This window comes from the organism of the source record quoted next, unplaced genomic scaffold (genome assembly GCF_019419815.1).
Source record: "Pyrus x bretschneideri cultivar Hongxiangsu unplaced genomic scaffold, Pyrus_bretschneideri_v1 Contig55, whole genome shotgun sequence".
Lineage (NCBI taxonomy): Eukaryota > Viridiplantae > Streptophyta > Magnoliopsida > Rosales > Rosaceae > Pyrus > Pyrus x bretschneideri.
This window is the reverse complement of record NW_025999793.1, coordinates 2029838-2041592: the sequence shown is the minus strand read 5'-3', so window position 1 is coordinate 2041592 and position 11755 is coordinate 2029838. Positions and strand designations below refer to the sequence as shown.

Here is an 11755-nt window from a genome sequence, read left to right as displayed (position 1 = left end):
AATGGTTGCCGGCGATGGCCGGAAAATAGCCTGAAAGGTGACTGGTCCGCTGGAAAATTGGAAAACTCGTCGGAAACTGGGTAAACTTTAAATGTTCATAACTTCTTCAATACTAAATGAAATCAAGTGATTCAAAGACAAAAATCATACTTCTTGACGAGACGAAGAGAAAGGTACCTTTCTCGACGGCTAACTCGCTGTGGTTAGGCCGGAAAACGGATTGAAAGTGGTTAACTCGAAATGGTTAGCCACTTTCGATTTTGTTGAGTATTGAAGAAGTTATGAACGTTTAAAGTTTATCCAGTTTTCGGTGAATTTTCCAGTTTTTTCCCGGACCAGTCACCATTTAGGCTATTTTCCAGCCATCTCCGGCAACTATTGGGCTTTCAAATAGGTATAATCTTGTTCTACACTTTCCTATCTTCATTTTGATATATTATGGGTCGAATTTGGTTAAGAATCAATTGAGTTACAAAGCTTTGAAAATTGTCTAAAGAGTTTTTAACAGAAGGACTAAAATCAGGGATGGTTGACAATCTCAGGGACCATTTCTATTGATTTTCAATCTCAGAGACCATTTCTATTGATTATGCAAATCTCAGGGTTGCACCTACTCCAACGTTTTCCCAAAAGAAATTCCTCGACGTATCCTTTTGAGGCGAGACAAATGGAGTCTCCTTTTGAGGGAAGACTGATGGCATCCCCTTTTGAGGGAAGACATGGCGTCCCTAAAATTTGACAATGATGAGGCTATCCTGAAGAAAGCCCAAATTGATTTGGAGCTTGCGAAGATGAGGACTATGACCCGCAAAGAAGCTGCTGCTCAAGCAGTGAAAGATGCAGAAGCGAAAGAGGCAGACAGGGAGGCTGATGCAGCTATGAAGACGCTAAAAGGAAGAAATGCTGCAAAGATGGTAAAGTTCACATAGCATATTATCTTTTTTATAATGAATTTATTGTCTCGTCTTGAGTTGAAATGCTTAAGTTGTGAGTTTATAATCTTGGCTTGAGTTTATGCTTGCTTTTGGCAAAAAGACAAGGCTTGTTAGCCAAAATGGTCCTTGAGATTTGCATAACTCATCACTTTGGTTCTTGAGATTTGAAATCAATAGAAGTGATTCTTCAGTTTGTCCACTATCAATCATTTTGGTTATTCCTTGAAAAATTATGTTAAATAAGGACCAAATGCCAAAATACCCTCAATTTAATAAACAATGGGTTAAAATGATTTGACAAAATTTGTGGGTATTTTTGTCATTTTATCTTTATTTAATGGAGATTTTTCAAGGAATGATTAAAATGATTGATGGTGGACTAACTCATGACCACTTTTATTGATTTCAAATCTCAGACCAAAGTAAGGAGTTATGCAAATCTCATGGACAATTTTGGATAAAAAGCCAAAAGACAATAATTATTCTCCACAATTGAAAATTGCGTGTGCAACCTGGGCCGAATGCTTGCATAGTGAGTTTTTTTTATTTCCTCACATAGCATCATCAAGATGACATGATGACTACACATTACTTGGTTTTTCTTTTTCCCCTGAATTCAACATCTGCTTGGTTCTCTCTCTCAATCAATTCAGTCTCCTTCATTGCACAAAACCTCTCTCTTCGTAACTGCACTCCAACTAACAAAGATGTTGTGTATTTGTAGATCCTTGTAATATATGTGTGTGTTTTAAGCGCGTAATGTAACTTTGTTGTTGGACTCGAGTATGTATCTGGCTGTCATTCTAGTTCAGCATTTATTTTTTAGTTTAATGATTATAATGAAGCCATGCATGCCCACAACATTTCCTCACCTTCGTTATTAGTCTAAACAGGGTTTACGGTAATTGGATTGTAACTTTGTCTCATTATCTCTACCAAGCTTTCGAAAATTTTACTTTCCTGTGAATATATGCCAGATGAATCGTCCCTGATTGAAGTTCGAAAGATGAAAGAGCAATGAACCAGAAGTTTCTTGGGACCGGCGCATGTTTTATTGTATTTGTAAATTATGTTATCAAATTCACCAACACAGAGATTGAGATTTGTATTTTGATTAGTTTCATTGTAGGAAAGTAGGTATTGAGACCCGTCTTGTTCATGGCAGCAGTTCATTTCCTTATGCAAACTATAAATCTGCATTGTAACGCAGAAAATTAGGACTCACAGTGGGATAGAAAAGTTTTTTGTAGCTGTCTTGTTATTTTTTCTTTACCTTGTTTTTCTTGGCCTTAAAGATAGAGGGAGGCGGCTATCACTTTTATCTTTGAAGGTGAATTTTGCGCTGCCCCGCCCGTTTAGAGCGGGGTCTTCCCTACTAACTTGAGGGCTTAGGGCATGCTGTCATTGTTTGAGTTAGTTCATTCATATAGCAACAAGATGTATATGCTTCTGGATCGTAGTGTTTAGTCTGATTCAATTATATAGTTTTGCCCCCTCTGTTTTGAGCTTATATTTATGTTATTATGACGATTGCCGGCACATACAGTTGGAATATCGCAACGGTTCTACCGAATGCTGACCTTAGTTTTTCTCCCGACAACGAAGACAGAGACTAAAATTTTAAAAATTTTTAAAATTTTTAAAATTCTAAGTTAAAAAAAAATTCAAAATTCTAATTTTATGGATTTCTCCCAAAGGGAACTCAAAATTTCAATTGAATATATCGTATTAAAATGGTGAATAAATTCTTTTTTATCTTGGTTGACAACAGGGCACAGGCCCGGAAGAAAATAAAAGATTAAAATAGAATATCATTGAGGCCATAAGACCTAGTTATATATGCAATTGGTAAGCGATGATAATAATGAGGAGCTTGCTCATAAAACATTAAAACCAAACTACATGACAAACTCAAAAAAGCCAAATCATCAGCAACAAAATTCTTTTCACAATCGATATGACGAATTTCACTAGACTAGTTTTGGTGCATAAGGGCACGACAATTCAATACTAAACTTCTCAAAGGATGATTATCCACTTTTGCATTTGAAATCAATTCAACCGCAAGAGCAGAATATGATTCTACCGTAATCTTCTTAATTTCATTATTCTATGCAAGTTGCAACCCAATATAAATACCCCAAACTTCAGTACATAGAATCTCATCTCGACCAAGATTAGCACAAAAACTAGAAACCCATGCCCCAATGAGTTTCTAAGGACACCGTCAGCACTAATGAAGTTAGCCTCCCCCTTGCGACATCAACATTAAGCTTTACCCAACCCTCATGATGAGGTTCTCAATGAAGAAAAGCATGTGTTCAAAGGGATTTTACGGAAGGAATCATATTCGTCCGAAGTCAATCTTTCAAGTAGGTAAGGATCACAGATTTGGGATCATTAGGGGGAGAAAAATCATGTTCAAAAATATTTTTGTTTCGCCAGTGCTATAGAGCCAACAGGTAATGCAAAAAATCAGTCTTCATTCCAAATTATCCAAGACAAGTATTTTGAAAGAGAGATTATTTTGGAACCAATTAGTAGTACATGCATTCGTAAAAAATTGATCTGGAACAGGGAAACTTCTCCAAACTTTAGCAATAAGGGAGCTGTCTCTAAAGACGTGAATAATTGATTCAAAATCACCATCACATATGGCACATGAAGGATTGTCTAACTCGTTGAGCATTTGTCAATAATTTGTCTAGCAACACAAGCCAAAGAAAAGAGAGCACTTTAGGGGGGAAGATGCAACTCCCAGATAAAGCTGCATCGTCATTTGGTGTTCATAGTAGCACTTAGGTCCAGAGTAAAGTTACCATCACTAGTTAGTCTTCATATACACTTGTCTGTCGAGCCACCAATACCTAGACCTGGCATTCGTGTTGTGTTTTCCGTGTTCGTGTCGTTTTCGTGTCATACCCGATATCTTAACGGGTCGTATCTTGTAACACCCGTTAAAATAAACGGGTAAAATGACCCGACCCGAAATTGACCTGATAATATTAACGGGTAATATGACCCGACCCGTTACCCGTTAAGGAAAAAATATTTTAAACCAATAAATAATCAAATGAAAAATATAATACTAAATAAGTATATACATACCATATTGTCACATCCAAAACATAAAAACGCAATTTTCTTTTAAGTATATATTTATATATTTTTCTATGTAGAAGTGTAAAAATTATAGAAAAAAATATATATAAATGCTTGTAATGACAAATTTTACCACTTTCGTGAATAGGTTAACTTCGAAATTTGCCACTATAATCATATAAATCATAGATCAAAATTTAACAATTGATTGTTGTTTACATTTGTGCTTCATTTTTCTCATCAAATTTTGTTTTTTCAGATTTTCTTTTTTGAAAACATGATCTATTAGAGGATGCAGGAAGATGAACGGTTTGGATCATTGATATTATGTTCAAAGTTTTATGGTTAGTGAAAATATTGCTTGATGTTTATAAAGTTTCTACAAATTATATGACATTGACTTATATTTTAGTTAACCGTATCGAAACGTGAGAACAAATATCTAAGTCGTTCATCTTCTTACATCCACCAGATGATCATGTTTTCAAAAAAGAAAATTTTAAAAATGAAATTTAGTAAGAAGAATAAAGCGTAAATGACAATCGACAGTTAAATATAAATTTAAGGTTTATGAATTATAGTGTTGGATTTTGAAGCTAATCCCTTCATGAAAGTTGTAAAGTTTGTCACGATGAGTGATTGTATATTCTTTTTACATTTTGTACACTTCTACAATAATTATTATTAATTTTCCCTCAAATAAATAACATTATTCATGAGGGTTTGAAGGATTTTAAAAATCTAAACGATAATGTAAGTGTAACCATTATCTACTCATAGAGGAATAATAATGAATTACGAGTGTTTATATATTCTTTCACATTTTTCATACTTGTATGTATGTCTTCTTAGTTCTTACCTATACAAATACTATACTAGTTTATTTTAATTTTGGACAACATGTTAAGTAAAATTTATCCTAGTAATGATAACAAGGAACTCTCATAATAAAAATAAATAATGACTAAAACTTTTTTTTTTTTTAAACTTATGTAGAATAATAATACAAAACTATATATTTAATATAGAACATATTGTATATATTAATATGGTTGTTATATTTTATAATAAATCTTTTAATAATTAAACTTTAAAATTATCAAAATAATTTTTTTTTCTTAACGGGTTGAAACGGGTTACCTGCGCGTGTATTCCCATTAAGAATTTGTTATTAATGGGTCACTCGGTAATAATCCGATTAATTATCGTGTTGATCCGAAACTCGTTATTTCGTTTCGTTTTTATGTCGTATTAAAAACTGCCGGGTCTACCAATAGCATCCATAGAAATATTGGGAAGAAAATGTAGCAAACGTAAGCATAGTTGGCGACGGTCATTGAAGAGAAAAATTTAGAAGAAGCCCATAATTTGACCAATAGTCAGTACAAAATTGAATAGAAAACTCATCATTAAAAGAGTAGATAAATTTTAGAATCCAGTACACTATATTCTTTCTACACTAATATATTATTTTCAACAAACAAAATTTTATATTCGACCCCGTAATTATGTCTCAAATAAAAAAAATTAAAAGACAGACGGAAACACCCACCACCCCACCCCAGCCTTCTTTCAGGTTGAGTTCTTGCAGCAAGCTAACGAAAGCAAACTCCTCCTCCTCTCCTCTCCGACCTTGAATCTGAATTCCTACCGTTGCTGTTGTCGTTGTTCCTATAACTTATTGAGGTAACACCAAAAAGATGAAGTCCTTCCCTTTCTTTCCAACCCTTAAACCTAAAATTATTAAATTCCAATTATTCTCTTACGTTCGAGTATTCTTTTGAATTAAATTATTGATCTTGATGATTTTATTCTGTTGAATTTTGGTTTTTGGGCTTCTTGCAATATCCAAATTGTGAAACGGGGTCCTTTTTTACTTGGGAATCATGTTCTGTGAATGGGTTGGTTATGGTTATTGTTAAGTTTATTGCCTGATGCTTTTAAGGTTTGACCTCAGCTTCTGTTTCTGACAATGGATGAAGATTTAAGCGATAAGGAATCGTTGTTGGCTCGAATTCATCAGCTCGAAAATGGTGTGTGCTAATTTTATTGTGTCATCAATCTCCAATTTATGTTTTTTGTGTGTGTGTGTGTGTGTGTGTGTGTGTAGAATTGATTTGGCTATTCATTATGCTACGCTAATTCAGAAGTTGGTTTTGTGCGGTCCTGCATATTGCAAACACATAAGTTGTGCTTCTGTATGTACCGTGTTGTTCAGTTTGTGACCCTGAGTTGGATTCGAGTGTCTAATCTATAGCATGAAAAATAATATATGTGGATTATGATGATGTGCAGAACGTGATGAATTGCGCAAAGACATTGAACAACTGTGTATACAACAAGCTGGTCCAAGCTACCTTGTTGTGGCCACTAAGATGCATTTTCAAAGGTATAATTTCCGTCCCCAGTCAATATGATCAAGCTGTTTTTCCTTCTATATAGTGGAGGGCGGGGAAGGGAAAATTTGTCCCCCTGGGGTGCTACTATGAAGAAAACTATAAATGTGTTTTGCATTAAAATTTCATGTCATATTAGGACAGCTGGCTTGGAGCAGGAAATTGAAAACTTGAAAAAGAAGCTAGCTGCTTGCACCAGAGATAATGTGAATCTTCAAGAAGAGCTTTCGGAGGCTTACAGAATCAAAGTGAGATCTTTAACTTTCTTCCCTTGATGGTGTAACTGCTTATGAAAGCTAACATGTGTGCTCTGTACCTTCAGGGCCAGTTGGCTGATCTGCATGGTGCAGAGGTTGCAAAGGTCTCTCTTACACGAAAGCTCTTTTGCATCTCAATAATGAATGCAAATTAATTTCATGGTAGTGTTCTTGGGACTTATATATTGAATTTGTTTGCCTAGAATGTGGAAGCAGAAAAGCAGCTTAAATTTTTCCAAGGCTGTGTGGCTGCAGCTTTTGCTGAACGAGATCATTCAATAATGGAGGTTAGGGCAGCTGTCCTTTATTTTAAGCTTATTTTCTGCATGTATGGCACTTATTAAGTACTTTTCTGCATGAGTTATTTATGAAAATCAAAATTTTAAATATGTTATGTTGCTTATCGCAGGCTGAGAAGGCTAAGGAAAAAGAGGAGCTCATGTCAAACAAATTTTGTGATATAGAGAAGAGGTATCTATTAGCTTTTGACGAATAGAGAATTGATTATAAGTAGCAAATGTTAGAAAAGAAAACGTGAAAAATATCTCTCACAGAAATGTTGTACTTTTACTTTCTTTTATCTTGGCTTTCTGTACCCTATATGTTGGGCATCTACTTGTCCTTGCGGGAACTTGTGGTTAGGCATTTCCGTTATTTCCACAATTGTTTTGAGATATAAAGCCAAGATGAAATTCTGATGCAAGTGAACGCATGCTTCTTTCATGATGATGTGCATCTTATTTGTGATACAGGTTAGAAGAACAAACTGCAGATTGTTCTGAACAGAAGAAACTTAATGATAAACTGAAAAGTGATTTAGCAATGCAAGAAGAGAAGATTGAAGCTTTCAAGAAGGTGATCCTGGGTTCCCTTTCTATTTCTTCTTCCTCCCTCCCTTATGTTATCCATGGTACATCTATAATGTTCAAATCATCAAGCATGGTGACTTTCTGAATGCGCGCTTCTGAATCATGAAGAAACATCTGATGTATGTTCGTAAGGATGTAAAGATGTTACATGGCGAATCAGATACTAGCATTTAATTGCACTTTCAGTCCCAAACAATCAGCAAGTTATCTGTCCACTCATATTTAGCAAATAGAGAACATATTGCATGGTTTTTTTGGAGACGTGTGTGTGCTCAAGGTATAGCTAGAACTATGTTAACATTGACCATTGTTCCTCAGTTTTGTTCTTTTCCTTTTGTCCTATTTCACTTAGTTTGATTTGAGAAAGATTTCGCATAGTTCTTATGGAGATATTATGTCCATAACAGGTAATCGATAAATTTTATGAGATCAGGCAGCAAAGCCCTGAGGGATGTGAGAGTACAAGTTGGGACAGAAAATGTGCATGCCTTTTGCATGATCCTGCAGAATGGTGGAGTTTTAATGATGCTTCAACATCTAAATATATTGTAAGTTTGCATAACCCTCTACTTTTCATTCTTGTGAAGGGGTAAATGGGTAACGATATCAAACATTATAAATTCATGATAACCTAAGTTTGAGTTACTGGAGATAGTAGATCTAAAGGATTGATTTAAGAATTGAGGAAATAAAAACATTAGCAACCATATTCGACAAGTATAGATTGACCGTTGTTTCTGAGAACCTTGTGAATCAAATAGAATATTGTCGTCTTGTTTAGTTTTCCAGATTGAATTGACATCATGCTTGCATTTGAAAACTTTGCCTAATTTATTAAAAAAAATTTGCGGTTGTCACTAGATTAAGATTTTATGTCCCGTATGCAACTTGAGTAACTTATCCTCAGACAGAGTGCATTAGAGGAAGAGCTCGAGAGGACAAGGAAATCTGTAGATAATCTTCAAAACAGGCTACGGATGGTAAGCAACTTGCTTCGTACTTGTCAGCTTTGCATTGCACACTAATTTATATGGTCTCTTTTCCAAAAATTGATCTTCTTGTGGCATGTAGGGCTTGGAAATTGAAAATCATTTAAAGAGGAGAGTTGGTGAATTGGAAAAGAAAAAAGTAAGTTCTTGCTTGAAAAAATTTAATCGAAAATCATTTAGTTCAATCTCAATTTCTTTCTCTTAAAAAAAATTATAAAAAAAATCTCAATTGCATTCTTACTGTAAATTTGGTGGGCTTACATGCAGATCCTTACAAATAAAATGATAAAACATGAGATTGCAGAATTGCATCATTACCATTCTCAGCATAGAGTTCTCATCATGAATTTACTCAACGAGGGAAAGGCTAGTATCAAATCCGTAATTGATGCTATAGAGGAAAATTGTAGGCAAATTGATGCAACCAGACTCCAAAGGCATAAATCTAGTAATGCTGACCCCCAATTGGTATCCAAGGTTTGTTCACTGCACCCGAATAGAGGAAACTGCTTACTATCTCAGTGATGTTTGACCATAGACATCTTTGTGGACTTTTAGTGCTTCCTTTTTTCTGATTTACTCCAAGCCAAGCACTGCTTGAAAGAGTTTTTTCTTTCTTTCTTTGTGGTTGGTGAACTCAAAAGAAGTTCGGAGGGTGTAATTAATCTAATTTTCCTCATACATTTATATCACTCGTTATATCTTCCATACTGGTTGCAGAATAGTGGTCCTGACTCGTCAGAGTTTGTGGCAGTTAGAGGAAACGATTACTCTGAAGCCCTTGCACATGCATTGCAGGACAAGGTCTTTTGGTTTATCTTTTTCTTGAAATCTGATAGTTCCTAATTTGCAGTTGCTTTTTCTTTAACCATGAATATTTTTCAGGTGTCAACATTATTGCTTCTTTCACAGCAGGAAGAAAGACATTTACTTGACAGAAATGTGAATGCAGCTCTTGAAAGAAAAATAGAAGAGCTTCACAGAAACTTACTGCAGGTAACTTCTTTGAAGCGCCCATCTGTCAGATTACTTGTTTCTCTCCACTCATCTCAATGTAACTAAACCGATCTGCTCATTAGCTCAGTGATGTTGTATGCAACTCCCTGGTAACTCATGAAATTTTTTGTGAAAGACTGCACTATAAGTACTGTGTAATCTGGAACTAACAAAATGTGAAATTTCATGTGGATGTTTGTAATATACACGTGTGTTAACTGTAAACCTTGTTAATTTGACCACTCACTCTAATATGGGATCTTCATTTCATACTAGACAAACATTATTTATTGGTGTTATCACTGTGCCACATAATGTTCAAGCATTTCAATGGTGACCTTCATGTACCACTTGCAGTGTTGCTGACTCCAGATACTTCCATCTTATTGTGTAGTTTGATATTTCATTATTTGCATGAATATTTTTTGGTTCAAAGATGAATTTCCTTGTTCGTGCGACCTTAAAAGTTTCGTACAATTTTTGGGTTCATTGATGAACTGTCCAATTATTTCTTTTTGGTTCAGGTTACCAATGAAAAAGTAAAAGCTCTAATGGAGTTTGCACAATTGAAGCAGGATTATTATCAGCTTAAAGAGTCAGATTTCTGCTTTACTTTTAGAAATGTTGGCATTATAGATGTGTTGTTAATTTTTCCTTTACTCGAGGGTAACTTTCTTCGTTGCCTTTTAGTGATTTTTTTACTTGACATACTGAAAGCACTATCGATGATAATGTGCAGGAGAATTGGTCAAGGGAGAAATAGAGAAAATTTGCCTGCAGAAATTGGGGATAGGAAAGTAGTTACTCATGAAAGGGATGGAAGGCTAAAAAGTTTGTTGAAGAAAACGTACTTGAGTCGTTGGGTTGCTAATGTAGACTTTAGGGGACGTGAAGCTGCAAGTGGCCTAAATGTCGAGGGGAATCTATCTGGTAAGAGGTTCGATAGCATGGAGTTTGCCAGGTTTGTGAATACATTTTGGCTAAATTTGAGTTGAATGATGCATACTGTAGATGTGTGTTCTTGACATGCATCACCGTTGATTTTGCCACTGACATGATATTAGATATGAGATCAAATTCCTTTTTCTTCCGCATTTTTTGTCTCAGAATGAAAATTGAAATAGCAACACTTCAAGAAAGCATGGGAAGTATGGAGCATCTGACTACTACAGTTCACAGGCTTCGTCTATCCCTTTCAAAGGTCTGATGGAAGTTTAAGATGTTTTTGTTTTTTATATGGCGAACTTTCACACTTAATTATTAGCCAATCACTAGCATTGAAACACTGTACATCAAAAGCTAGTCTGTTAGCGGTTTTTCTTTGGTCTACTGTATGAAATTAATGTGTTCAGTGTTTATGCGTAATCTACTTTATAGGTCAAAGAGTTGGTGACTTCTGGAAGTACCACATTTGCTAGCCTATCAGAAACTGTCAACGACATTATTAACGAGGCAAAACTAGTGAAGACTGCACTTGGCAGCTCCCTACCGATTAGTTGGTCAGCAGATGAAGACGTTGAATTCAATGGTCAGAGTGTCCGCAATGAGCCTGGTCATGCTTACGGGGAGCCCAGCCATGAGAAGATAGATTCTGTTTATGCTGCTGGACTTGAGATGGTGGAGCTCCTAATACTTGCAGGGCAAATATTGAAAGACAACATGAACAAAAATGGCTCTCAACCGAAACAGCAGTGATCTACTTTAACTTTGGTTATGGTTCATCATGACTGGTTAGACGCCAAAGCATAACTGTTGCCTTTGAACAGATTGATGCTAACGAGAGAGTCGGATACACTGACGATTCGTCAACAAGTAGAAAATTAAACTCAGTCGTTGAGGGCCAAATACAGGTTCATGCAGCATCTTGTCATTGTACATTTGTAACCGGTTTCATTGTAAATCTGATTTCCTTTTGAGTGATTAGGGATTTCAGTCCTCCTGTGAACACACATGGATGTGTTCATCTGTTGCTCCTGTACAGTTTGGGTGTAGCAATAGCTGAACCAAGATTTATGGCACAATGGTATGATGCCTCTACATATTAACCAATATCTTCATCAATGTCTAACGACGGTAGCCGCCAGTTTCAATCTTTACCGGGAGTGAGTTAACCGGCCTGGGTGATTGACAGGAAAGTTGCGTCAGTGTCTTGTTACTTGTGGAGCTCTCAAATGATATGAAGGAACTCATAACTAGAGACGTAAAAGTTAT

General features: G+C 35.6%; 1 protein-coding gene and 1 long non-coding RNA gene across 5 annotated transcripts; both read left to right on the top strand.

Moving 5' to 3' along the window:
* Positions 1–47: 47 nt before the first annotated feature.
* Positions 48–2432, top strand: LOC125470988. The gene is made up of 2 exons (XR_007253323.1): positions 48–914; positions 1913–2432. It is a non-coding gene; the product is annotated as an uncharacterized LOC125470988 (long non-coding RNA).
* A 3125-nt stretch (positions 2433–5557) lies between these two features.
* LOC125470938 (ciliary rootlet coiled-coil protein 2-like) lies at positions 5558–11589 on the top strand. Of its 4 annotated transcripts, none has more exons than XM_048570753.1 (18): positions 5558–5723; positions 5995–6070; positions 6333–6426; positions 6578–6681; positions 6756–6794; positions 6894–6977; positions 7100–7161; positions 7443–7545; positions 7967–8107; positions 8471–8539; positions 8631–8687; positions 8816–9025; positions 9269–9352; positions 9434–9544; positions 10069–10139; positions 10284–10505; positions 10652–10745; positions 10922–11589. In XM_048570753.1, the coding sequence occupies exons 2-18, from the start codon at positions 6068–6070 to the stop codon at positions 11237–11239; spliced, it is 1866 nt and encodes a 621-aa protein (XP_048426710.1). In that variant the 5' UTR covers positions 5558–5723; positions 5995–6067; the 3' UTR covers positions 11240–11589. The 4 variants fall into 4 exon arrangements, with proteins under 4 accessions (XP_048426710.1, XP_048426708.1, XP_048426712.1 ...); XM_048570751.1 differs by having other exon boundaries at positions 6573–6681; XM_048570755.1 differs by having other exon boundaries at positions 5558–5737.
* Positions 11590–11755: the final 166 nt, after the last annotated feature.

Excerpts from the sequence above, each read along its gene's own strand:
- LOC125470938 (XM_048570751.1), top strand. The coding sequence starts at position 6,010 with ATGGATGAAGATTTAAGCGATAAGGAATCGTTGTTGGCTCGAATTCAT. Across the intron at positions 6,427-6,572 it reads ACTAAGATGCATTTTCAAAG|GACAGCTGGCTTGGAGCAGG; the intron begins GTATAATTTCCG and ends ATGTCATATTAG. Across the intron at positions 8,540-8,630 it reads TTCAAAACAGGCTACGGATG|GGCTTGGAAATTGAAAATCA; the intron begins GTAAGCAACTTG and ends TGTGGCATGTAG.